Source organism: Gymnodraco acuticeps, unplaced genomic scaffold, assembly GCF_902827175.1.
Source record: "Gymnodraco acuticeps unplaced genomic scaffold, fGymAcu1.1, whole genome shotgun sequence".
Lineage (NCBI taxonomy): Eukaryota > Metazoa > Chordata > Actinopteri > Perciformes > Bathydraconidae > Gymnodraco > Gymnodraco acuticeps.
The window spans coordinates 467,529-493,193 of record NW_022990011.1 but is presented as its reverse complement, the minus strand read 5'-3'; the positions used below and the strand labels follow the sequence as shown (position 1 = coordinate 493,193).

Below are 25,665 nucleotides of genomic sequence, written 5' to 3'. Positions count from 1 at the left end.
CATTGAAACAGCATTTCTATCACCATGGCATGAAAAACCGTTTAAATATATTTATTTAATATTTTGTGTTAGTAGTTATTTTAGTGACCAAACATATTGCTTCAATAGTAGAGGCAAGAATAAAAGTATTAATTTCCAAAAGCACACAAATTTAAAACAAAAATAATCGTTTCTCTAAATATTTTGCTGTTCAAGGAGAAAGCTTCCCTATATCAGATGTAAATGGAATGAATGCGATTAAAGAAGTGGATTCAAATAATATTTTATCAAGGTTAAAATACTTTGGGTTTATGGGCAAAGTAATGTATTGGTCTTAATTTTGAATATTTTACTACAATAAAGCCCGATTTTCTAACCGTCAAAAACAACCCTGACCTCTTCAGGGAGCTGGTTAATTAAGTTAAAGAACAAGTGTTAAGGCTAAACAGCTCATTTACACTCCTACAGCTCATGGACAGCTACATCAGCTTACGATTTGGCATGTTCATTGATATCAGAATGTGAGAGATGGTACTCAGTGCAGAAGAAAAAACCGGACGGCAACCATTAATCCAAAGCTTGCACACACTGTGTCAGCAGGACTCCATATTTCCATGGGAAATGTATACATGCACCATATGAGTGCTTTGATCAGCCTCTGCACTCAAAGTCCAAGTGTTAGGTTAACCCTCAGGAGGTGATGAGAGGTGTGTGTGTGTGAGAGAGAGAGAGAGAGAGAGAGAGAGAGTGAACACAGGAGAGAGAGAGAGAGAGAAGATAGCAGATAGAGAGAGAGAGGAGAGAGAGTGTGTGTGTGTGTGTGTGTGTGTCTCGTCACCCTGCTTGCTGGTCCCAGTGCAGAAAGTGAAACATTGGATGGACTGTTAAGTGCAGGACAGGGAATCTCCCACTGTACACAGGCAGAAAGGAAAAAAAGGGTGAGGGGCAGTAAGGTGGTAGACAAGGCTGCTATCTGATAAGAGTGAAGTACACATTGCAAAACAATAACATAGATCAATTTATCGTTATAGCTACTTATATTATGTATGCATTCAAGAACGAAAATGGTCTTACATTAATACCATTCAATTCTCATTGTAAGTCAATTTGGATAAATATATGTAATGCAATGTCTCTTTTCATAAAATGTATTAAAAGCTACCTTTTATATCCACGTTCATCCCATCTGCTTTCTGCTGGTTTAGCCAACGTTGTCCGAGTCATCCACTTGCTCCTCCACAGCAGGTGCAAGCATCCGGTCGTATGAGAAAGCCAGCATAATCTGTACAGAAAAAAATATTTTATTATAATATATTTGATTTAAAACAAAAAAGACAAAAGGAAGAACATGTACAGCAAGGAAGCAAAGCAATTGTTAGATTTCCTTCTTTCTTTTAGATCTCTCTCTCAGTAATAACATCCAATGAGAAATACAAATGTTATGGTTTCCTCAAAAAGGATTTCCTTATGCATCTGACAAAATACATTAGAATAAACATCAAAAAGCCTGAATCCTGAGCAAATAATTGATGTTGGCACAAAGCACTTTTCTCCACTCAGTTGCAAAGTGAATCCTGAAAATTGACTGATTGGAAGAAACCCAGAAACCCTGCTTCAGAGCCATCAGACAAGAAATAGCCTGTCCTTCACAATGAAAAATAATGAAGGACAGAAAAAATGAGGCTATCAAAGAAGCTTCCTGTTAAACCAAATGTAAAGTGAAAGTTAGATTCAAACAGACTCATATTCAGGTTTTATTTTGTTCTTTCTTAAGGATAGTGGAACATTTTGTTGTTGGGCCGTGGTTCGCCCACACTTCCTAACAGGCATTACAAGCATTTTGTTCCTGAACAGAAGAGGAGCTGCTGGCTATAAGATGTCAACTCACATCTCCTGTTCCTAACTGTAAAACATTTTCTCTGTGGTTTGTTTGTTTCTGATCTATTCTAATTGTATTCTCAATGCAAAAGACACCCTCTGCGCAATTATTTCCTTCAACAGAAATGAGACTCACATTTACACAAATCTTTTTAACCATTGCAAGTGCTGTGTCTTATGCACATGAAGTATTAGTGAACTCCATTTGTAGTGACACTCACAGCTAAACGAGGCTCTTCAAGGTGCAGGGTGAAAATACAGAGGCAAGCTTTGAGACAAACTCCCCTATCTCCGGCAGAAACAGGAACATCCGTAACCTTCCGTTACAACGGTTGCAAATCAGTATTTCTTGGACAAAAATGTGTTAAAAAAATAACTGAAATAAAACTCCAAAAACATTTAATGCCGTTTATTTTTTTGTAAACATCTTTCTTTTTTTTATCTGATGTTTATAAGCTGCTTGGTTTTTGCAACAGTCCCTGTAAATATACAAAACTTTACAATCAAATTTACATGTTTACAGTTTTCAAGACACAGGTAGATCCTAAGTCATACAAATACGAGGCAACCATGAAGATGCTAATGTATGACGATATGAAATGTCTAGTTTACTAGTTAATGTTTGCACAGAACTGTTTGTAACCAGCAGGTAGTGCAGGTGGTTGAGTCAGGACCGATGCAGACACGCTGGTGAAGGGCTTGATAACCCACTCCCTCTCCCCACTTGTTGGATTGGAATGGAAAAACGTAATGTGGGGGACCCTCTGCGCAAACAGAGTGGTAGTGTGAAGGGGTAGGGTGTAGGGGTCGGCAGTAATTGGGCCTAAATCTCATCATTCTGAAGAAAATCAGCTCCAACAAGCCATTTAGGACAGAGAGTGAATACACATACTATACAGAGATGCTATATGAAAAACCAATGTGAGTTTGGAAAATTGCACAATGTAAATCATTTCTAATAGACCTTAACAATGGAATTATGATCAGTAGAAATGGCCATGTCATGGGACCTTTAAAATCCATACAATGCAGCCATAATGTCCATCCGACAACCACATACTACATCTTTGAGTTTCTTTTGACATACCGTAACCAGTGCCAGCAGTCCCATCATCACCCCCATCATGATATACATGTTGTCTGTGAGGCCCCCAGCCCACAGAGGACCCAGGATGGTAGCTAGACCCCCCACTGAGCGGCGCACGCCTTGACTGAAACCTGCAATACAAGCGAGACACAGAGAATCAACACTAGTCTATTACATCGACCCACCAAACAATGAAAGGTGTAGAACGTATATTCCAATATGCAATGCTGTTTATGTTCCACTAGATGATGCAGTTTCTCACCTTGTGTTTTCTCAGAAGTGACTTTGGAAAAGAGGGAAACCTGAGCCACAGCTACAAATGGCAAACCCAAAACCTGCAGAAACACTCCAATGACGAATTCAGTCAGCTTCCATTGGAAACCACCTTCAGAAAAAAGTGAAATAGAAGAAGAAAAAAAACACTGAGTGAATAGGCATCATGATGATTTAAAATGTTTGATTGTGTAATATAATTTAGATCTGTTGGATATGACTGAGTTACCAATTGTGAGAATGTTTTGAATATAACAAATGATTCATATAAATATGTAAACCTTCTTTATTAAACAGGCCAGATCAGTAAAACATGGAGTATTAAACAAAATGTTGGTGGGGGATCAGGATTTTGTGGCAGCATCAGTTCTAGTTGACCTGTGTGTACAAAATGATGTAATAGTAAGCTGTTTTTCCAATGCATTCTGACCTAGTGGGTTTGCCAGGAAGATTAAGCACCAGACACCGGAGATGTTGCAGATCGTCAGTCCGATGGCAAGGATAACTCGCTCAGTAACACGCTGGCTCAGCCAGCGCACAAACAGGAAGCCAGCGATCACCTCCACCCCGCAGAGGCTGTACATCACGCTGTTCTCCAGCTCACTGTAGCCAAAGTACTTCTGGGTCATCGGGGTCACCATGGTCTGAGAAATAAATGTATCGAGTGTTAGGGAAATAGTTGTCCTAGACTCCTAGATATGACGTACAGGACCAACCCTGACGTCTGTTTATCTCCTTTAAGGACATAGGCTGCTTCAGCCATAATGTTATTGTTCCCATTCTGTGACCGGTCAACACTAGGTCACAGATGGTCTTTGTTGTGGGTGCACTGGGACACTTCCTTCTTTATTGCTTATGGACTCCAGGGTATGACATATTCGAGGCCATAAGTGGCGGAAGCAGATAATTCAGTGTGCCCAACTGTCTAAAGCTATCTTATCAAAATATGTTGATTACTCTCTGTGAAACCAGTTAAATGGGCTAGCAAGAGAGAGGCGCTCCAGAATTGACGTGGCAACCCACCCGTGCAGTCTCACCGTGACTGCTGTGATTTGTGATGTGAACTCTCCGGCCGTAACTCCAAATAAACCTCCAGTGTTTGACATCAAAAGCTCCTGCTCCACCGTGTCTCCTTCCTGAGTCGGTGACTCCCACTGCATTGCTACACAGAAGTTTCCCTTACATCGAGACGTTTGCACAGTGCATAAATCCCCATATAAAAAGGGTATTTCGTCCAGTTTTCTCTTGCCGAATAAAAACGTCTGCCAACTCCTGGCTTCACAGATACTCCACTAGTTTTAGTTAAGTGATCCCTACTGTAAGGAACATAAAGATAACTTTTTTGTTCAATCATTTAATATATATGTGAGTGTTACAGTCTGTATATCTTTACTCTACCTCCAGTGCTGTCTGATTGAAGAGAGTGATGAACTGAGCAGCCAGCAGCACAGCCACCTCTTCTCTCAGGAACTCTACAGAAAGGGAGAAAGACATTACATTTAGAGAATGTGTCTTCCAGCTTTTTAAGAACCCCTGAGAGAAAGACACACTGTCAGTCACCCACCTCGAGATATGCTAGAGGTCTTAGAGGGGCTGGAAGACTCATGGGTCTCTGGTGGCTCTGGAGAGAGAGGTGGAGAGATGGGATTCAGCGTAGCATTTGAGGTAGCAGAAGGGTCTGACATGGTTGTGTTGGACACCACCACTGAGCCGTAGGACCCCCCTATCTCCTGGGACCCCATTAGCGGCTTTTCCTCATCATTGTCCTCTTCCACAAGCCCTTGCTCGTCCTCCTCGTCCTTGCTCTGGCCTCTTAATCTGTCTTTGGCCTTCTCTTTCTCCAGAGGAGGTAGGTCCCAGTACATGAAGATCACCGCCAGTTGAATGAGAGTCCACAGCAGACACATGAACAGCTGCAGAAGGTGGAAGAAGAGCATTACAACTTCTCTTTGAGGGGTGCAAAGTTATAGCTTATTGTGGACCCTTACCCCTGGCGCGGTATATTTATTGACAACAAAAGGACCCAGTTGGAAATCACACAACCTCAGGAAGATGTTAAATGCTGGACCTGTCAAACACAAGGTTAAACATGCATCATGTCAGAATCAGATCTCAGAAACAGGTTTATTGCCAAGTAGGTTTAGACATACAAGGAATTTGCCTTGGTGTACACACCCAAACATTAGAAAAACATGAGTCTTCACTGATTTTCAGGCCTAGGGACCCTTTATAAGGAGCAGGGATCACCGGCCTACTTCAATATTTGTACCACATTAAACTCTTCTATGACTGGCGGCCTATAGTGCCATTTATAAACATGCTTTTTTATGTTGCATACATTCTTAAGCCAATAAAATAATACTGCACTGTTACTGGCTAAATGAATATGCCACCAGAAAGCAGTGGAGCACTGACCAATCAGAAGGCCAGCTTGTCGACATGCCATGACTGCAGCAAAAGCAGTGGCGCGGTCCTCTGGGGCGGTGCTTCTGGTCAGTAAGCCAAAGATAGCTGAGCCAGCACCTGTTCCGATACCTGAGGAAAATTCATCAGTTACGGGTGATTTTCAAGAAATTGAGGTTAAATCTGGAGCTCTGGACATACATTGTTTGTTGCATCACGTCTTATTATCTTCAAAAAACTACAATAATATTACCATTATTTATATATATCACCCTCTAAACCCCATTTAAATAAACAAATATTTTTTAAGCTTTGGGATATTTTTAGATGGTCAACCACACGATATTACCGATAATCATTTTCAGGTTAACATGTGTCACATTTAAAATATAAGGAACAGTCTCTGTTAAAAAAACAAAATGATGATGCATCATAGTATGTACAGGCTCAAATGTATACCTTTACATAATGTACCTTTTCAGCTACTCTGGTTTGACAAGTCTATTCTACTAGCTTGACACCTGGAATGGATAATAAGTCACAGTGTCTTTGAGCAGACTCACCTGCCACCAGTCTGCTTGACAGTAAGAGCCACTTGGAATATCCCATAAAGTACATAAAATTACCTGGAGAGCAGAAAGGAGGAGTAAAATGAAGTGAGTCATACACTTTACACTAATACCACAAAACTAATAGTGAATGAAGTTTGTTGTTTCAAGGTAGAAGTGGTGGAAATACAATCAAATAAGTGGACTCACCAATCATCTCAAAAACATTGGCAAACAAGATGATCTTCTTAGTGGTCCGTGTTTTGTCGGACCAGTAGCCAAACAACGGTCCTGTGAGGAGGCCGGTCAAGCTGAATGCTGACAGCGCCAAACCCAGGTAGTAAGGTGCTGCTTCTAAAGTCTGCAAGTACCTCCATATCGTGGGCAGTATTACAGCTGGGGAGACAGAAGGAACAGTTTTCATCTAATATACACTTTCTTTTGAAGTTACAGTGTTTGAATAAAAAACTAAATGTCAAAGTTAACACATGGAAAGTGAACATTGTTTACTTAAACTACCTAACTCAGTGTTGCTGAGTCATAATTAGGTATATGAGGATTTAAATGAGCACACTGTAGCTCTGTTGGGATGCATTTAAGAGGCATCTTAACAATGTTTATTGCAAACCTGTGACTTCCATGAGCCCTATGGAGATATTTATCAGAGGAGTTGGAGAGGTGAACTTTAAATATTTTTCATATCAGTGATAGTAATGCCAAGAGAGCAAGCAGTGGTAACAATTTCTCCCTGTCAATACCTCAAGCATAATCATTAATCATCTAGACAGAGAATAGTGCTTACCAAATACAGTCCTAATTTCATTCTTAGGTCAGAACAGAAGACACATGGTGTGCTTTCTGGAAAAAACAGAAATGGTTGCTTAAATTGACTTGGCATCTGTGACCATGCAAAAGTGATAAAACTAATTGAGCCTTGCTTTTGACACAGCTTTAAGTGACTATGACAACAACAACAACAACAACAACAACAACAACAAATTCACTGCATTGTAAGATAACAGTCATATACTCAATAATATCTTTCTGAATCTTATCAAGAGAGCTGTGCTTTAATTCCTTGGAACGTTTTTAAAGGGTGTGGTTGAATTTGCTGTTCTTTTGTATGCATGTGTAAATGTCCTTGTAAGGTGGCCTCTGTGCCAACCTCACCCATATTTGAGTAAAATATGGACTGGTTGATTCAGGTGGTTGAACAGATATCACTGTTATTCATTACATTTTTGAGTTAATTAATACGTTTCTAAGTAACACAGCCAGTGAGCTGTAAGACATATGACAAAGGTAAATGTAATCAAATTACCAAACAATGAAATAGTTAAATAAGTAACTAATACACTACAGTCCTTTGTATTACTCCTGACTACTCAAACCCTTGCCTAAGTATCCTTTCCCTGATCAAATCACATAATGGTTGAGTCCAAATACCTCAATAGGAGAAATACACACACTCAACATGCCAAACCAATAAGTTCCAGTACACCATGTTCCACCAAAAAACATAGTGAACATGAATAGTAGCCTCATACTCAATCATTTAGGTGATTATGGGAACACTACATAGTGATTGACTGTACTGTAATATTTTAGTGTCCCACTTTCCCATTCATTTAAATGGTCAATGTCAGTGTTGCAACACAGGCAAAAGAAACAATAACAACACAAAATAGATCTTACCATATTCCACACCGCTAAGTAGAAATATGAGTCCAATGGTGAAGAATGTCAGCTTTCTTCTTCCGTCGATAATCCATCGTGTTTGGCAGCTATAATATTATTGTTATGCTTGAAGATACATGTCCATTCTAGTCTGTCTACAAAACACCAAAACTGACATAATCCCGAGTGCAGTGCTTCCAATTAGAGCCGACTGAGGGTACATGTCTCTGTGCCTTTCTCCGGACAGTTTGAAAAACATTTTTCAGAGTGCGTGTTGTTCTACATAACTCTGAAGTGAGTGTGCAAAGAGCCTGTTCCCTGAGTATGTAATGCTTGAAGCGCCAGTTCAAACAGGGATTTGCAAACGAGAAGCAAACATCCGTGCAATGCTCCTGCGCAGTTTAGCCCAAACTACATCACTTCCGGTGGTTTCACCTAGGTACACTTTGGAACAGTCCCAAGCAGGGAAGCCCCACTCTGCTTCGGTTTAATTCGCACACAGATTCATTGGTGCTTTTAGATGGATTAGTATTTGTGATAATACAATTTCGACACTGTGGTTTTTACCAAGTTTTTCTGTTAGATATTGATTATGTAGACACCTGATCCTGTTGGTAAAATGCGACTATATTTAAGTCATTGTGTTTGTAGGCTATATGGAAAAAAAACCTATTAAAAACAAATGTTCACCGTACAAATACATCTAAATCAGCTATAAGGCACATTCTAAAAGGAAAAAAAGAAAACTGGGATAAGCTTGGGTAAAATGTGTTGTGTTCTTTCTTTTAATTTGTTTGTAAATCAAAAACAGACCAACTACAGTCCTAATTAATATTAGACACACAAGATGTCATAATGAAATCGTAAAAATAGTAAATACAATCTGTGGTAGCATAGCATGGGAATACAAGCCTGCTCCAGTATAGCTCAAATGTGCAATCATATGTTATCTCTTGTTTTACAATGTAATGCAGATTACAGTTGCAGTTACTATACCACGATTGTCACAATCTGAACATGATATTCATTTAGGGTTTTATCAAACCTGCTGACACCAGTGGAAAGATAATGTTGTTTGATAACTTACTCTGACCATTCCCCATGGTGAGCAAATAACCAACAGCATCATGTCAGAGGCACATACTTTAATAAATCTGGGACATATTATAGTACAAAATAATGTTTCAGACACTTTTACACCGCGACAAGAGAATTCTGAGGAAAAACCCTGAATTATTTTAAGTATTTGGGCAGCTGCGGTATTAAAGTACTGGTGCTGGCTTTCAAAAACATATATTTTACAATTCAAATCGAATATGTCCAACCGGATTGTCCCTATAAAATGTTGTGGTACTTATACAATGTTTTACTTTAATATTGTACATCATTGCTGTACTTTTGTAAGGCTACAAGCATATACAACAGTACTAAGTCTGCCTTCCATGCATACATTATTAAGAATATATGAATCACTGGCAGTGTTCCCTCCTGTCCTGTGACACCCATTACCACTGTCATTGGGAAGCTTGTGTCACACACAAAGCTTCTTCTTCAGCCTTAATTCAATCTTCTTTCTCCTGAGCATCAGCATTTTTGCTTGCTGCCATGTAAGCAACTATAGAACCATTGCGTAAGACATGCTAGCAGCTGGGAAAAACTATTATTTAATTTTCTAAATACTTATCTAAAGATTTATTCAATATCTGAACTTCAAATGTTCTACTTATGTTGCTGAGAAGACATGTTACAGACGGCTCTGTTGTTTTAAAGGTCACTTCTCGAATTTGTGTGTAGTCAATCTAAGCTATTCCATATGACATGAACAGACATGTCAGTACTTGATTTACTGGACTTTTTGAAACCATGCATTCATTTATGCTCACCTTTAATGTTATTTGAAAATGTACAGTTGTAAAAATGTTCCCAAAGCCGTGTGAAATAAAAAAACAACAGTACTTAGTACTTTAAAATCTTTTGTGAAAATGCAACAAAATGAAACCAAATAAACATTTATAAGATCAACTTAACAGTTGCAAGGGTATTTTCTGGTTGGAAGAAAACAACAAGAATAAACTCACTCACAGATTTTTTTTAAATAGTCATTTTGAAAAAGGTGACAGACAATGCAAGAATCAATTAGTATAAAAGAAATCTTTATTTACAGTTTACCAGGTTGCAGCAGTTTGTATGTGTCACAGTTAATAATTTGTAGTCCATCTCCTTGGAGGAAACATTCTGTAACTACAAGAGTAAAAAAACGAAATATGTTGCCTCCATGTGTGTCTGTGAGCTGCGCTTGGATGATATTTGCATACTCCAGGGTTGAGAATATGAATGTTTTCAGTATGCAGTTCCTTATAAAGTTGCCTGTGGCATTGGGAACAACTGAGTGAGCAGAGCTGGGGGTTAGAAGGCGAGTTTCTTCATGAGGAGGTAGACCCGGGAGTCCACCTCGAAGCCGTGAAGGTTGTTGGCGTCTCCCTGCAGCCTCATGAGGAGGCCGCCGTACGACACATAGGCAGATCTGAGAGAAGGAGCACATGGAACTTGATTAAAAACAACAAATGAGATTTAAAGTTTGCAAAAAATTATAAGAAAATATTACCATCGCATTATCTCTCTATCACACACAGAGTTCTGTTGGGCAAGCTAAATAATCTTGATCAATGCAATACACAGCTGGGTGATCATTTGCAAAAGAATAGTGGTTATAATAATACACTTAAAATCCAACTTAAGTATATTCTTCTAATCAGTGACATATAATACAAATATATTTTCACAACTAAATAATATTTCTAAGCTGAAAAATGTAGAATTCTTTCAAAAAAAGAGTTTCTGTGGTCCTTTATATATATATGAGAAATTGCTGCACTAATGATTTACCAATAGCAAAGCTACTTGTTAGTATGCTAACAGTTTATTTAAAGGTAAACATATTAACATTTATATTTATGAGTTATAAGCTTAAAGGTGGGGTAGGTAAGTTTGAGAAACCGGCTCGAGATACACTTTTTGTTATATTTCATGGAATGCTCTTAACATCCAAATGCTTTGACAAAAAATCCATAAAGAAACTTCATCTGTGGAAGCCGTAGTCCCGTAAAAAGCACGACCAATCATCTGAGCCGGCCCGGCTAAAATAACTGGATGGCCTACCTGCCTGTCAGCCTTCCATCTGTGCACAAACTTATCTCGTGCCCTCATTGGTCATGTGCGCGTTCGTGTGTGTTGGAGGAGGGGCTCTGTGAGGAAGTGGCAGATTTTTCCCGGCTGTGTATTTTCAAATTCTAGCGCACTCTAACTGGTTTCTCCAAAATTACCCACCCCGCCTTTAACTTCAAAAAAGCATGTAATATTACTTACAGGCGTGTGGCTGCTTCTGTTGAAGTCTCATCACCCTCAATCTTGTAAACCTTCCCATACATCACATAATCAAACTGGTCCGCCCTGGAAATGTAAACAAAGTCAAATAAGAGCATTTATCAAAACATGCTGTACATCACAGGGAACAGGCACACTAAACATTTACACAGCAATGGTGTTAGATCCTTAAAAACATGAAAGAACCAAGGAAGCATTTGTTGGTTAAGTTACAGTCATCAATGTTTGAAGAGAAAACGCCTTACCTAGAAGGCCGGTCATCCTGAGGATTGTACTCTCCGTCGTCTGGCGTTCCATCTTCATATAACGTGCTGGCAATGACCAGTCGGAACTTGTCACCTTAAAGAAATAAACACATGCAAACAAAGAGGTTTTATATATTGGAAACTTGGGACACCCTGGATTATGATTCATGGTGCTTTACGCCTTAATCTAAGTGTAGCCTCACACACTGACTAAAGAGGAATATATAGCGGTTTGGCGTAGCGCTACTTACTCACATGTACACCAGAGTATATAAGGAAAAAAGTAAAAGTAAAGGTGCAAGTGATGATAACCAGACAATTATGTGACCACCTTGTCTAAAAGTAAAAGGATTTCTATATATATTTAGGAGGTAAAAATGTTGGGGAAATAACTGATTGTTCTGAGCAAACTGTATACAAGATATGTTTAGAATGTGATTGTGTGAGACAACATCAACAATCAAAAGACTTCTTATCTTTACCTTATAATTAATATAGACATGAACAAAGAGGTTGCTTCTTACCAAGATCCACAGGATAGATTTGAATGTTCACATCCAAGATGAGGTCCATCTTGAAAGACTCACTCTCACAATGTAGACGAGATACTGTAGAACAAAACAGGTAGAAGTAGACATTGGATAAGTTCATTTGTACTTTAAAAAAGTGAAATATACTAATTGAAAATAAATAATAGTAACACAAATGTAATATAGTTAAACGCTTTTAGAAGGTTAAATTATTAAAGCTAGACAACTAAAAGGAGAGAGGCAAAACAACAACAAACTAAAATGTAAATAATTTCCACAAAATAAAAATCTGGGTCTTTACCTTTAAAATATGCCAGACTTCATTTAATACTTAAGATCATTCAATATTTTACAGATAGAAGAATAAGGTGTACCAGTACAGTAGTAGTGACCACAGTGCATGACATTAAGGATTTTGGGAGATGGCCCTGTGGGCCATCTAAGCTAATTTACAGATGGCCCTGAGCCCAATAGAGATTGCCCTGAAAATGCGTGCGGACGTAATGACGCATGAAGGGTTTGGGGGGCCTCCCCCTAGAACATTTAGATTTGTGCAGGTCTTAGATGCTGTCTGGTTCTCTAGACTGAATTATAAGATGAACCACCACAATATTGTATTGTACAATTTCAATTTTATTCTTCATTTCACTTGTTTGTTTGTTCTTGTTTGTGTTTGCTCGCTTGCATGCCCTGCATAGCTATAAGAAATACTTAAGTTGTTGGTCAAGACACTTTCCATCTGATGAAGGCAAATGCCTTCCCAGATGTAAAAAAGTAGAAAACATTACATTCAGTTATAACTGCCAAAACAAACGTTATTTACACTATTATGGCCCCTGTTAAAACATTTTGTAATGTTATCTACTGTAAGTTGGTCGAACGAATGCCTCCTCATCCGGAAGCTGACCGAGCAGACCCGAGCAGCAGTCGAGAGGAGCCGAGCGCATCCGCCAAGCACACAAAATGGCGACGTCAGAGTTCCCGTTAGACGGCAAATCTAAATCTCTTCGGTCAAAATGTCCGGTCAAAATAATTTCCCTTTAGCCCAATACCGCTTCAGTTGCGCCACTTATGTGACAGACAAGAAAGTATGTGACAGACAAGAATAGTCAATTATAATGTCTCACACTTAATGTGGAGAAAGAGATGTCCTGTGTGGGTTGATTGTGCGTTGATCTGTTGGTAATGCCTCGGGGTTCCGGTGGGCATGTGAACAAATGCATAATGCTGCGCTATACTTTGTGGCCTCACCCAGTTGCATAGCGACACTTATTGTTTAGGTGTCTTTTAATAAGCAGGTAGTCATATCATTAGCTAGAACTATCTGGATCTGATCGATATGGACATAAACGCGAGTGAAGTCTAATCTGACGGGAGAGAGAGATCAGCTGCTGCTGACGAGTCGACACGCAGCTCTGCATAATCACCTGCAGCGGTGAGCGGACAAAACACACACTTCAGGTTAGAATATCACACGTAGCTATTTTAATTACCTCTTAAACTACCGTAACTAGTTATAGATATGTTTAGTTTTACTGTCGGGTCACTCATTACTGGATCCGCGAGCTGCATGATACTGGCATAATAGATTGCCCGATCGGGCAACCAGCAGGTGAGGCTTCATTGCCCGAGCTAAATACTAGATGGCCCCGGGCCATCGTGTAGTCCTTAATGTCGAGCCCTGGACCATTACATGATGGTAGTGTATAGTGTGTGATTCCCTCCACCCTTTTCAACTTTTAATCATAATGAGATGTCACACACCTCTGTCAAACTTCATGCCATCTGGGTCAATGTCCTTTACATCGAAGATATCCTCAAACAGAATTCCAGCCATCTTTACCCTCGTCTACCAACCTGGAAAGGAAAAAGACAAGTACCATTAGTCCAGCTTTTGTTGGAGGAAGAAAATGTTCAATGAAAATAACTGATAGCTTTGGTCTGCGTTGATAGAGCCCATGTTTTAGTTAGTAATGGGGGAAATGTGATTATTCAAAAACAAACGATGTGAATGTTTCAAAAAGTCATCATATTTCTAAGCCATTTTCTTGGAAATGAATATAGTATGGCTTGTCATATGTACATCAACACAAATATATAGCATGATAAAAAGAACAAGCAAAGGATAAGACTTAAGTTTACAGACTTATGTTACACGACTGACTGAAGAAGTAAACTAGTAAACACAATGTAAAGAAAACAGCAGAAAAGGGTCGTATTTTTGGGTCAGTAAAAACTGTCTTAAATGCATGTTTATGTTAGGTGTTTTTGATTAAAGGTATTGTATTGTGCTGCTCGTTATGATTCTGCTATCATTTATGTCACAATGAAGATGCTGAAATTGTAAACATATTGAAAGTGATTGAGAATGTTGAGTGTTTCCAGTTGCCTTCTTGACATTAGACATATTCTTTAGTCTTAATCTAATAAAATATGCCAAGACGTAGTTTAAAACAAACTAGATAACGCTTCTTGAGAAACATGAATGTTAACCGTAGCTTGACATGTAAAGTTCAATTATGTGTTGGTTACTTACAAACTCTCACTCGATAATAATTCAACAACGTTGGTGCCTGAGTTAGCGTTATTTAAAGTATTGCTATAACGTTAGCTGACTACTACTTTATAAGTGTCTCCTATTCAGGCTAGCTGTTAGCTTTAGCATGTAGAACACCCACTTCCCCAAGCTTACCTCAAATACGTTCTTGACCAATTTTTCTCACAGAAAAGTCTCACTCGCTATTGTTCTGCAGTGATGTCTGTTTAAATTGTGCCCTATATATATTATAGCGGTAAAACTTAATTAATGTACGCTTCAGTGTGAGACAGATTGTACCGCCATGGGAGAAACAATGTGCTCAACCTCTGACACGCAAACTGCTTCCGGTTGAAAATGCAAACATGACTTTATTTTTTTACTGTCAATCCCAAAAAAACTTGAATACATTATTTAAAAACTCAATGTCGTAACTATCTGTGTATAGTTGCTTTAATGTTTAAAACACATTGTGCTCTACACGTTGTTTTGCTAAATAAAGCACGATTCACGACATCTGCCTCTACTTTCCAGCTTGCATTTCCTAAGTGTTTGGTTGCTAGGTGTATTAGCGTCCTATCTGTGTACGGTTGCTAGCTAATGGCTAGCTGGCTAAAAGCAGGGTAAACATATGCCGTGTCGAAAATGGATCATATAAGTTCCAGTTCCGGATGAGCACGCTGAAACGATATAAACCTCTATTTACCAAATGCATATGTGAAAGGGTGAGAACGATGCCTTGTCTTTTACCGTCAGATGACGTTAGCTTGTCAGCTAGTAACGTTAGCTTGCCACACGTTTGCTTACAATGGCAGAACAAATAGGATGTTCTGTTAACGGTGTTGTTTTAAAAGCTGTATACATCCAGTAAAAAATGGATGTCCATTTTATTTGTGTCTAAGAATAGTAGGCCTACTATAACAAAAAAGCATGTATATCGCTTTAGCTGAATTCTCTAAAAACAATAATACTCTGAAACAAAAATTGCACTATAGTTATTTGACAGCCCTTTGTTGCCTGCTTGTTATTTTGGTGCTACACACATTTGCCTAATTATAATGTCCTGTACGGTGCTTTTGGATCTGCAGAATTGGTACAAATGTTGTTTATTGAAAACAGACTTATTTTCTCACAGTAGGTGTTTTGAAGTTTTGGGGCACTCACATGAGTTCCAGGGAGGCAGCCAAGATGGGGGACATCTTGGCAACTGAAGCCGATCTTCTTGGGATGATCAAGGAGGTAACACATTTACATTTTTGTGAATGCAGACAGAGCAATACGCCAAACAGCATGAGCATCACTACAAGTCAATTACAATGTCAAAACAAGAGTTTTTAAGTTTTTGTAATTTGGATGACTCCATTGTGTTCTGGTTAAGGTAGATTTGAAACCACTATGCTTGTTTTTTTGTCTTTTGTAGTACCTTAAGTTTGAGGAATTTGAAGAGACTGTTCACAGTTTGGAAAAGGACTGCAAAAGCAAAGGCAAGCTCGTCTCAAAGCCTCAAGGAAGTACTCTCAGAGACTCAAAGACTCGTGTTATCCAGGTAAATCATACAAGTATTATGATCTATTCCTGCAGGTTTGTTAATCATTTGTGATAGTGGCAATAAGGGATGTGCTGCGATTTATCCCTAGCATTAAGCTTTTTTGTATTGATTTTATCTCTAAATATTGTTGGGTTTTCCAAAATTCTTGGTCATATTATCATATATACATTATCATTATAACATTTCAGAAAAAATTGTAGATTACATCCTTCTAGAGTTATTACTATTTCTCCAACCAACTCCTCTTTAACTTTGACTTTTCTAGAAAGACCTCCTTGGCTGTTTTGACGACGGAGACCACAAAGTGTTCTTTGAACTGTGGACTGAGAATATTCCCTCTGAGGTTAAAGACACGGATGCTGAGGCCCAGAGCCTGGAGTTCTACCTCTACATCCACTTCACCATCTTCCCACTGAGGAGGCACCCTGGTAGACATGTATGTTGTTTTTAATTGTTAAATACATTTAATTTAAACAAGAGCATTACTTTTCTTAAGATTATCCGCAAGCAAAACACAACTATCATTGAATATCATGATATGAAATTTTTCTAAATGTCCACTAAGCTGTGCTACAGTCTTGTTCTCAGCAGGGAAATAAACAGAATGATCTAATTGGAAAAATATTATGTATATTACAGATGTTTTAAATTATGTTGTAAGCTAAACAGACATTTTGAAATAAATCTACTCCTTTGAAAACCTTACTCATTCTTCAGGACCGGGCTGATTTTGAGGAGAGGATTTCCCACTTTAAGCAGTACCTGGAGACTCGCGGAGCGTCATTGAGCCAGACCGCAGAGTTCCTGCCTTACTATGCTTTGCCTTTTGTTCCAAACCCCACTGTCCATCCCTCCTTCAAAAATCTTTTCCAGGTGATCAGCTAACACTATATTTTTGGTTATTGTCAACAACTTATTATATATTATGCAACATTACTACCTGGTGCTACTTTCAGAATGAGCATAACCATATTTTCTTCCATTCTACATTCTGTTTATTTAGGATTCCTGGATACCACAGTTGAAAGATAAGCTGGAGCGGTTTCTGTCGGTGACACTGAAGTCATCCAACACCCCACGGCTGCTGAATTTATATGTATCCTTTATTGAGACTCACTCACATGCCACATGTACAGCACAGAGGGGTGACATATTGTATATTTATGAACAATAGATGATATTATATTTTAATTTAAATGTGTGTGCTGTGCCTTTCTGTTTTACAAGTTGCATTCATTTCACCACAGCTAAATAGTTGTTAATAAAATAAGTTTTATGTTTGTGCTCAACTTGTTACTTGGCCATTACATTTGATATATACCAGTGTTATCCTACTGAATGGCCAGTGGTTCCTCTTCTGGATGAGCTGCACATTTAAATCTCAGCAAAAAGCCTTTCTGTTGGTGACTTGAGAATTCATTAATAGTCATAACCCAGACTTGGACATTTCCTATCATGTAAGCAAATCCTGTCTGATTTACATTTATTTATGGCCGTGTTTCAGTCTGGAAGACCGTAATCCAACACTAACTCATCCAAAGTCATTCAGGGTAGAAGGGCAAGTGAAGGATAACACGAGTTGTTGCTTGAACTGGAAACCCAGTGGCTCGACTTTCCTCCCTCAACATGAAACTAAACCCTATCCCTACTGGCTGACAATCAAAGTACACAGATTAACATAGTGAGCATCCTCTCAAGGGCTGACCAAAGAAATACTATCTATTTGTACAAAAATTAAGCATAAAGGAGCAGGGTTACATAAGCTAATATTGTAATATGCAAATACAGCAGCTGTCACAGCACACTCACAAATGAAAAGGTTCTGTTAGTGGAGTTCCAACTATTCCAGGACACGTTCACATCCTTACGTGCTTCTAAATGCTCTGAATTATAGGCGTTCATCTTAATTACAGACACAATTATCTTCCAGTCCTGTGTAAATGTTTGCTTTCATAAAAATGTGTGCTTCAAACAGTATGTAAAACAGACTGTTTGTTATGTGTCAAGTCAAATTGAAGCTCCAAAGTGCAATTAACACAATCCCTTGTCTGTATTTATCATTGGATGACGAAACAAATACATAGAATTGTTTGACTTGTTCCATTGAATGCTAGTGCGTGTTCTTTAACAAGCGTCATGCAGAAGGAGGGAGGAAGGAGCACTAAAGGTAAATATCCCTCTCTAGCTTCTTTTGCAATGTGGTAACACAAATATTAACTGCAGACTGCCTAAACAACAACTTATTTTGTCAACGCCAGTCACTCAATGATTTAATTAACAACAAAAAGCTTCCCATACCTTGAAATCTTTAGACCACAACAGCCTATTATTTAACAGTGGCGGTCAAATATTCAAGATAAGGATTTCCAAACTCTTTCCCTGGCACAAACATCATAATATTTGAACTTTCTGTCGTAAAACTCATCATTACTTGTGCGTAATTGACAGTCCACAGCAATTCAAAGTGCCATAAGAGATGCGAGGCTTTGCCAAAGATTAACAAAAAAACAAAACGTGTTAACCATCATTTACACAAAGAAGGTTGCATGTGATATGAATGCTGTTAATTATTATTTGTATCTATATGGCAACCTTTGTCTGTGTGTTTGTGTGAATGCACAGAGGCCATACAGCAGTTACAGCTCCAGCTGGTGGAATCAGACAGACGCATAAATAGCTACGTACGGAAGTTCAACAAGATGCAGGCCGACTACCACAACCTGATTGGAATCACGGCTGAGCTGGTCGACTCGTTGGAGGCCACTGTCAGCGGAAAAATGGTAGGTCTGCTTGACTGTGGAGCACACAGACACATACACACATTCTAACACACGGGCTACAGGCACTAACTACATAGACTGGCACACACACTGACACAAATGAGCCAATTAGTGGTGTGCACACACAAATACTGGACACTAAAAGGTTGTTGTTGTTGATGTGGTATAAGCAAACACTTGAATATGAAACATTTTTACAAATTGAATATGCATATTAATGAATACACACATGCACCTCACTATTAGACAAGGCTATTAAACAGGGACACCAAAATGGCATCCCTGCCCTCCCTCCACCCACGTACAGCATCTTAAAGGGGCCTGCTGTGTTTTTGCAGATCTCCCCTGAGTACCTGCAGAGTGTGTGTGTCCGCCTGTTCAGCAGCCAGATGAGGCAGAGCGTGGTGCAGAGCACTGACTTCACCAGACCTGGCACTGTGAGTGAGAGCACACACACACACACCTCTCTTCACCCTCATTCTCCTTCACAGCTGAATAACAAAACACAATACATCAGGTATAAGCATGGAAAATGTAAAGCGTCTCAAACTTTTAAACAAGTGTAGGAAAGTGATCTCGGGGCCGTACGTCACACAGGTAGAGGTAACGATGACGTTGTGTTTGAAAAGGATAGGAGGGTTAATCTGCATTAACTTGTCCACACGTCCTCTACATCCTGTACATTGTGTAGCCTGGTTAAAGCCATCTTGTAATCCTGTAGTTAGTATCCTGGAAATAGGTGCCTGGATCCTGCTGTTGCATTAACACACACAGGCTTGGAAGGCTTGTAGAAAAGCTCACAAAGTCCAAAGATTATTAACCAATTGAAATGTTACTTTGATTATAATGGTTAAAATTATGTTTAGCTGCATGAAGCAGTTTGAACAAAATACAAAATATTCATATTAAACATCAAATAGCTATGTCTTGGCTTTGTCGCCATGGTTTTGTATCTGTTAAAGTGTGAGTCAAGGACACAGCTGATCATAAAACCTCAACAATCACGCTTGCTGTCAGTGGCCTTCATTGTGGTGTTAAACTGTAGTTTGTGAAATCTTGTTTCTTTCTGTTTTAAACTGAACCACTTCTTTCTGTGTGTGTGTGTGTGTGTGTGTGTGTGTGTGTGTGTGTGTGTGTGTGTGTGTGTGTGGTGTGTGTGTGTGTGTGTGTGTGTGTGTGTGTGTGTGTGTGGTGTGTGTGGTGTGTGTGTGTGTGGTGTGTGTGTGTGTGTGTGTGTGTGTGTGTGTGTGTGTGTGTGTGTGTGTGTGTGTGTGTGTGTGTGTGTGTGTGTGTGTGTGTGTGTGTGTGTGTGTGTGTGTGTGTGTGTGTGTGTGTGTGTGTGTGTGATACTTTTGTCCTCAAAGGGATATTACTCTATGAGTCCCTATGATGACGGATATGTAAGTTTCATATGTTTTCATCTTTACCTCCTCCATCTTTCAGGTCCCTACCTATCATCCTGCTTGCACCTTGCCTTGTCTCCTTTCCTCCTTCCCTCCTTCTCCTTGTGTCTGCCTCCTCTTCCCTCACTATAGGTATACTCCATTTCATCTGTCTATATGCAGTGCCATTTCCCTCTGGTTCCTATTAGATTGTCCCCAGTTTAAAGGGATATTCAGCCTTGTTTTCTGTAAGAATGGCCTCTTTTGTCAGAGCCCTTGTTAAGCCAAACAAGAGCGTCTCTCAGGGCGGACCCTCATCATTAAATGAATTTGTTCTCATAGGTCGCAGTCATTGTTCCTCCTCTAAACTCTCTCTCAAAAGTAAATGCTGTCAGTTTCAGTTTACTCTCCTTACCATTTGGTACAATGGTACAGGTTTAGATCAGGGAGCAGCACCATCTACTCTGACAATAACTTCAACAATAGATAGAAATGCTATCTCTTATTTAAACTCAGCTTCGACAGAGAATTCAGGTCAAGTCTTTGCTCTGGGTAGATGATTGGCTGAAATGTGTCAATACACGAGGCCTTTAAGATTTATAAGGAACATTTAGAAATGCCTTGTTATAGTTTTCCTTCTGCCTCTAATAATGTAGTTTGACCCCACTATGTGTACGTTCATTATAGGTGTATGGCTTTCCTGTTGGAAAGAAATGAATAGAACTGGTTCAAAATGTTTTGTATATACATCTCTTTATCAGGCCACCTTGGGTCAAGGGAAGGGTCAAATGTCTCAGGGAAACCTTTCCCCTTGCCCCTCAGCATTTTTCAGGGCAACTGAAGTGTTTACAAAGAAAGAATTTGGGAATGAATCCAGGTATTGGTGCTTTCCCCCACTTCCGTATTACCTGCTGCACACCAAAGCAAAAATGTGGGCAGCCCACCCGATACTACAGACCACACGGATCACTCCCCTGACCTTACACTGCTCTGCTGTAGGCTTAACCACCCGGGCTTCAGATTGGATTTCAGGGCTCAGAATTCCCTTTCAATAGTAAAAAACCCCCACTAATAATTAGATCCCTCACCCTTCCTCTACACACATTCACCAACACCCAATGGCCATATTAGTATTTAGTTCAGAGGTGTCCATTTTCTTTTCTCTAAAAACAATAACAAACAGGGCCACAGTTCAGGTACACTGGGGTGTAACACGTGAAGGTCTGGCTGTTTCACACTAACCTGCCCTCTGTGGAACTTAACAATTACTGACTTATGTGATCCTACTTGTTACTGACTGCATGGGCAATGTTGCCAAACGGTACTGTTCTTGTATAGTTGCGGATTCAGCATGTACCTCGAGCATGATGTACGCATGTCCCAAAAAAATACTCATTACTTTTTTAGACAGTAGCTAACTTTTTCTCATTGTTTTGGATGGATAACACTGAGTTGGTTGGGGGACCATTTAGTCCAAATTATGAAACAGATGAGCAGTCGCATGGGTTATGTATTCCACACTTAAATAAATAACGATGTGGTCAAATTCTAACATATACTCTTCCTCTCCGACATCTTTCTTAATCTTCCTCTCTTTTATAGGCCTCCTCGTTGCTTCGAGCTTCCATTGCACCACAGTAAGTCTTGAATATGAATGTTTTTTCTGTTATAAGTTTATAAGTTACATAATAAACTTGCTGACTTTGGTGTTTTTTTTTAAAGGAGACCCAAAGAGGTGCCAATGCTGCCCTCACTGGACTATGAAAAGTTAAAGAAAGACCTGGTTGAAGGCACCGACAGGCTCAGGGCTCTGCTGCTTCAGGCGCTGCGCTGGGTGAGTAATAATAATCTACCATAATCACACTTTACAGAAAGGCTAGTGTTCTGTACTTAAAAGTGTATAGTATGGAGATTTAATAAAAGGTTTTTAAATCTTAACTTTTACCATTCACACTAAGATTTTACTTTGACGCAGCTCATTAGTATAGCAGTTTGTGAGCGTCACTCATATTCACTCACTCCTTTGAGACTTCATTGCTGGCTCTGTTTCTCACGTCTTTTCTCAGAGACTGACTCGCTCTCTGCCTGGTGAGCAAAGAGACACCATGCTTCAGGCCTTCATCAGCAACGATCTGCTGGAGCGCTACAGCACAAAACAGGTGGGATGATAAAGTAAACGTTTTAATATATTTGTTTTAATATATTTGTAATGTGGCAAGTTTTGACACAAAGCAGTTACTATGACAGTTCTCACCTGGTAAATCTGAACTGAAATGACTCTGAATTTGTTATCCTCAACGCACCTTCCAGTGCAACCAGAACCAAAGTATAAGATAACTTCTTGTCCATTGGCCTCAGCGTGTAATGAATCCCCAGACTCTAATCTAAGGCAGGTGGGGAATTGGCATCTTTGCTGACTACACACATGTGTTTCTGTCCTGCCTTGACTTTGTGTGGAGTGGGTGAAGAGCTTAGATATCAGACATAAGAACAGAAATAATCAATCGTTGATACATTGGTAAAAAAATTAAAATGTCTGTTCGGTTCCTATCTATTTTTGAATGAGGTAACACAATGTAGAATCAGCCCATGAGCATCAGTTTTAAATAATTCCAAATCATTTTGTATATTTTGGCCACATTTGTTGAGCCTGCTCAAAAGTATGATACCGTGAAAGTACTAGCTATCATTCTAAACTACCCTACATTTGATGTCTTTTACAGAAAACTGTGCTTCATTTAATGAGCTCCAGGAACGAGATTGTCCGCCAATACATGGCTCGTCTCATCAATGCGTTCGCTTCCCTTGCAGAGGGTAAGTGCCTAAGCATCATTATTTCTTTTGAACATGAGTCATTGTCTGAGTGGATGCATTTGTAGAGTTAGTTTCAAGGAAGACTTCAAAAGCTTTTACAATAACTTCCATTCAGTTCTGCTAATGATCCTCTGCAGCAGCAACTTTGGAAATAAATGGACAATGTTGTTCAGAATGATATGATTTATGCTGACACGCATGACTTTCTTTTATGTACTCAGTGGTGGAGTTCAAATTATTTGTATTGAAGATCAATAAGCTAACATTGATTTGCAAGAACAAGGAACAGTTGTATTGGAAAGTTAAGTCGGAAGGACTCTGGTAGTAGCTTTTTTAATTTTCTAAAAGTTGGAAATTACAAAACATTATATATAAATTGTGAACCTCATGCAACTAAATGTATTCATAGTAACAGGTTGAGATGGTAAGAATATGTTTGCATCAGGTTTACCCATCATGGTGAATCTGGTCAGCTTTGCTGTGTGAAGGAGATCATACTGTTGCAATAAAACTGTATTGTGAAATGTTTGGCTTTCACTGTTGAAGCCACTGCTTGTAGCTTAGATTAAACTGGTGTATTTTAGTGTCCAGTGAGGCCTTAAAATAAATAATTGTATTGCATTTTGATCTTAATTTGATTTTGTGTTAATCCTTATAGGTCGGGTTTACCTCTCCCACATCCCCATTCTGCTGAAACGTCTGACAGAGGCGCTGAGGATGGAGGAAAAAGACTCCGTAACGAGAGAGAACGTGCTAGTGGCGCTGCAGAAGCTCAGCCTCAGGTGAAACTCTACTCTTTCAAACTATTTTAAAACTGAATGGTGTGTTTATCAACCAAATGAAATACCAGTTTGTCGAATTAATTACCAATCATCACCTAATTGTGTTGTTATTTTTGACTTGTAGATGGGCTAGTGTCATATAAAACAAATATCACCTTGACAAAAACCCTGAAGAAGCAACAGATTATTGAAATCAAATAGTTAAATCTTCTATTTTTGATTTAATTTAAAATTAAATTCATGCTTGCCGTTTTGCTTTAAATATGATGAAACATCAGGGATCAAGCTTTCTGGATATCAACCAGAATTCCTTTCCCGCTCAGTAACACAAATGTTGTATGACATCTATAACTTTTTATTATGTCTTCTTGGTAGGAGGAGCCAGCAGACGGCCATGATAGCAGACGATCTGATTGGCTGGCTGGTGGATGAGCTGCAGGACTCTGACTGCCTGAGCGACTACACCCTGGAGTACTCTGCTGCTCTGCTCATGAACCTGTGTCTGCGAACAAAAGGTAAAGATGAGGCTCAGGTACATGAAGCACAGACCCACAGATTCATATGGCATGAGACCCCAAACTGTTCAGATTTGGCTGGGAATGTTCCTCACAATACACTTTGCTTATAGAGTTAAATTGATTAAAAAAATACTCAATGGGAGTTTAACTCATAAATACAACGTTTCTCTCTTCATATATGGTATACTACTGTATACGTCCGGCAGTGGCTCAGTCAGTAGGGGCTTGGACTGTGAGCCGTAGGATTCTATTCTATACATCTTGCGGGTCCTCTTTACTATATATTGTGTTACTTGAATAGAATCCAAGAAACATATGGAGGAAATGTCATCTTATAAATACTAACTGATGTCACTGTAAATCAACTTGTATGTTTAACTGTTGGATGATTTTATTATAGGCAGAGTAAAAGCCAATATTTCTTTAGTTTTCGTTCAACACAACATTTGAGTTTTTACAGCTTCTTCTACTTATTTCCTCTTAGACCATATCTGTAGTGTATCTGTGTTCATGTTACACCCCTTAATACACATATATTATATATAAACCATCAACAGATATACTCTCCCTCTTTCTCACTACTTCAGTTTCAGTTTCACTATCTTCAGTTTTGTCTCAGTTGCCCGGGGGCCTGCTGTTTATACCAAAGTGAAAAAGCTGGACTGGTATTATCTTACAAACAGAGAGATAAAACTAATGGAAAAACATTTGGAGAAAATCATATTAATCAGTAAAAGGTCACCCTATCCTTAATTAAACAAATGAGTCACATTGTAGGATACCATTTTGGGCTGTTAGATTGAGTGTGTGTGTGTGTGTGTGTGTGTGTGTGTGTGTGTGTGTGTGTGTGTGTGTGTGTGTGTGTGTGTGTGTGTGTGTGTATGTGTGTGTGTGTGTGTGTGTGTGTGTGTGTGTGTGTGTGTGTGTGTGTGTGTGTGTGTGTGTGTGTGTGTGTGTGTGTGTGTGTGTGTGTGTGTGTGGTCTGTCTTTGTACAGGAAAAAGGAAGTGTGCGGAGAACGCCAAGCATGTGCTCAAGGTTCTAACCGACCTCCTTGGACACGAGAACCACGAGGTGACACACACACATCCGTCCACACTGGCACACAGATGTTGCATGCCCAATGTTTGTTATGCTCACACACACATTCACAGAGGTAAAACAACATGGATGTGTAATACGTACAAAATAAACACATGCGCGTACCCTCGGAAAAAACAATTCCAGCTCTTGACTAAAACTTAAATCAAAACACCTCAGAGGACTACACACAGCACTAATTCACAGCGTTCACATAGATG

At 39.2% G+C, this 25,665-nt stretch overlaps 3 protein-coding genes across 12 annotated transcripts in view; 1 reads left to right on the top strand and 2 right to left on the bottom strand.

The window, feature by feature from the left end:
• Positions 1 to 780: 780 nt before the first annotated feature.
• mfsd8l1 (major facilitator superfamily domain containing 8-like 1) lies at positions 781 to 8,104 on the bottom strand. Its single transcript, XM_034213179.1, has 13 exons — positions 8,022 to 8,104; positions 7,864 to 7,952; positions 6,379 to 6,564; positions 6,184 to 6,246; positions 5,633 to 5,752; positions 5,206 to 5,285; positions 4,782 to 5,130; positions 4,616 to 4,689; positions 3,648 to 3,861; positions 3,207 to 3,329; positions 2,945 to 3,075; positions 1,142 to 1,261; positions 781 to 889 (listed from the first exon to the last, which is right to left on the bottom strand). Exons 1-12 carry the CDS (start codon positions 8,102 to 8,104, stop codon positions 1,181 to 1,183), a joined length of 1,593 nt encoding a protein of 530 aa, XP_034069070.1. The 3' UTR covers positions 781 to 889; positions 1,142 to 1,180.
• A 1,872-nt stretch (positions 8,105 to 9,976) lies between these two features.
• On the bottom strand, positions 9,977 to 15,726 carry polr2h (info polymerase (RNA) II (DNA directed) polypeptide H). Of its 3 annotated transcripts, XM_034213194.1 has the most exons (7): positions 14,697 to 14,939; positions 13,769 to 13,861; positions 11,999 to 12,082; positions 11,475 to 11,568; positions 11,212 to 11,295; positions 11,005 to 11,090; positions 10,115 to 10,369 (listed from the first exon to the last, which is right to left on the bottom strand). In XM_034213194.1, exons 2-6 carry the CDS (start codon positions 13,839 to 13,841, stop codon positions 11,036 to 11,038), a joined length of 390 nt encoding a protein of 129 aa, XP_034069085.1. In that variant the 5' UTR covers positions 13,842 to 13,861; positions 14,697 to 14,939; the 3' UTR covers positions 10,115 to 10,369; positions 11,005 to 11,035. The 3 variants fall into 3 exon arrangements, with proteins under 3 accessions (XP_034069083.1, XP_034069082.1, XP_034069085.1); XM_034213192.1 differs by lacking the exons at positions 11,005 to 11,090; positions 14,697 to 14,939 and adding an exon at positions 15,705 to 15,726 and having other exon boundaries at positions 9,977 to 10,369; XM_034213191.1 differs by lacking the exon at positions 11,005 to 11,090 and having other exon boundaries at positions 9,977 to 10,369.
• The window catches only part of LOC117544273 (lisH domain-containing protein ARMC9), a 48,116-nt gene continuing 37,517 nt past the window's right edge, over positions 15,067 to 25,665 (top strand). For 5 of the 8 annotated variants that reach the window (XR_004568667.1, XR_004568666.1, XR_004568669.1 and 2 more), the window contains exons 1-17: positions 15,070 to 15,265; positions 15,676 to 15,779; positions 15,961 to 16,086; positions 16,355 to 16,525; positions 16,807 to 16,962; positions 17,093 to 17,185; positions 18,232 to 18,256; positions 18,712 to 18,869; positions 19,208 to 19,306; positions 20,234 to 20,269; positions 21,854 to 21,888; positions 21,974 to 22,085; positions 22,318 to 22,410; positions 22,975 to 23,065; positions 23,724 to 23,847; positions 24,223 to 24,362; positions 25,362 to 25,438. Coding sequence is in view for 4 of the 8 variants with exons in the window: in XM_034213186.1 (XP_034069077.1) it covers positions 15,705 to 15,779; positions 15,961 to 16,086; positions 16,355 to 16,525; positions 16,807 to 16,962; positions 17,093 to 17,185; positions 18,232 to 18,256; positions 18,712 to 18,869; positions 19,208 to 19,306; positions 20,234 to 20,269; positions 21,854 to 21,888; positions 21,974 to 22,085; positions 22,318 to 22,410; positions 22,975 to 23,065; positions 23,724 to 23,847; positions 24,223 to 24,362; positions 25,362 to 25,438 (1,611 nt within the window). In the remaining 4 variants the exon portion in view is untranslated. Of the gene's footprint in view, positions 15,266 to 15,675; positions 15,780 to 15,960; positions 16,087 to 16,354; positions 16,526 to 16,806; positions 16,963 to 17,092; positions 17,186 to 18,231; positions 18,257 to 18,711; positions 18,870 to 19,207; positions 19,307 to 20,233; positions 20,270 to 21,853; positions 21,889 to 21,973; positions 22,086 to 22,317; positions 22,411 to 22,974; positions 23,066 to 23,723; positions 23,848 to 24,222; positions 24,363 to 25,361; positions 25,439 to 25,665 lie in introns of all 8 variants that reach the window. The other 3 variants (XM_034213187.1, XM_034213188.1, XM_034213189.1) reach the window with 3 other exon arrangements.

What these genes read in the sequence shown, in the direction of transcription:
- mfsd8l1 (XM_034213179.1), bottom strand. Translation starts at nt 8,104, where the DNA reads ATGTTTTTCAAACTGTCCGGAGAAAGGCACAGAGACATGTACCCTCAG. An exon ending in ATAAATATACCGCGCCAGGG is followed by an intron (nt 5,131 to 5,205) that starts GTAAGGGTCCAC and finishes CACCTTCTGCAG; the next exon opens with CTGTTCATGTGTCTGCTGTG. An exon ending in GACCTCTAGCATATCTCGAG is followed by an intron (nt 4,690 to 4,781) that starts GTGGGTGACTGA and finishes CCCTTTCTGTAG; the next exon opens with AGTTCCTGAGAGAAGAGGTG.
- polr2h (XM_034213192.1), bottom strand. Translation starts at nt 13,841, where the DNA reads ATGGCTGGAATTCTGTTTGAGGATATCTTCGATGTAAAGGACATTGAC. An exon ending in TGGCATGAAGTTTGACAGAG is followed by an intron (nt 12,083 to 13,768) that starts GTGTGTGACATC and finishes TTTGTTCTACAG; the next exon opens with TATCTCGTCTACATTGTGAG. An exon ending in CAGGATGACCGGCCTTCTAG is followed by an intron (nt 11,296 to 11,474) that starts GTAAGGCGTTTT and finishes TTACATTTCCAG; the next exon opens with GGCGGACCAGTTTGATTATG.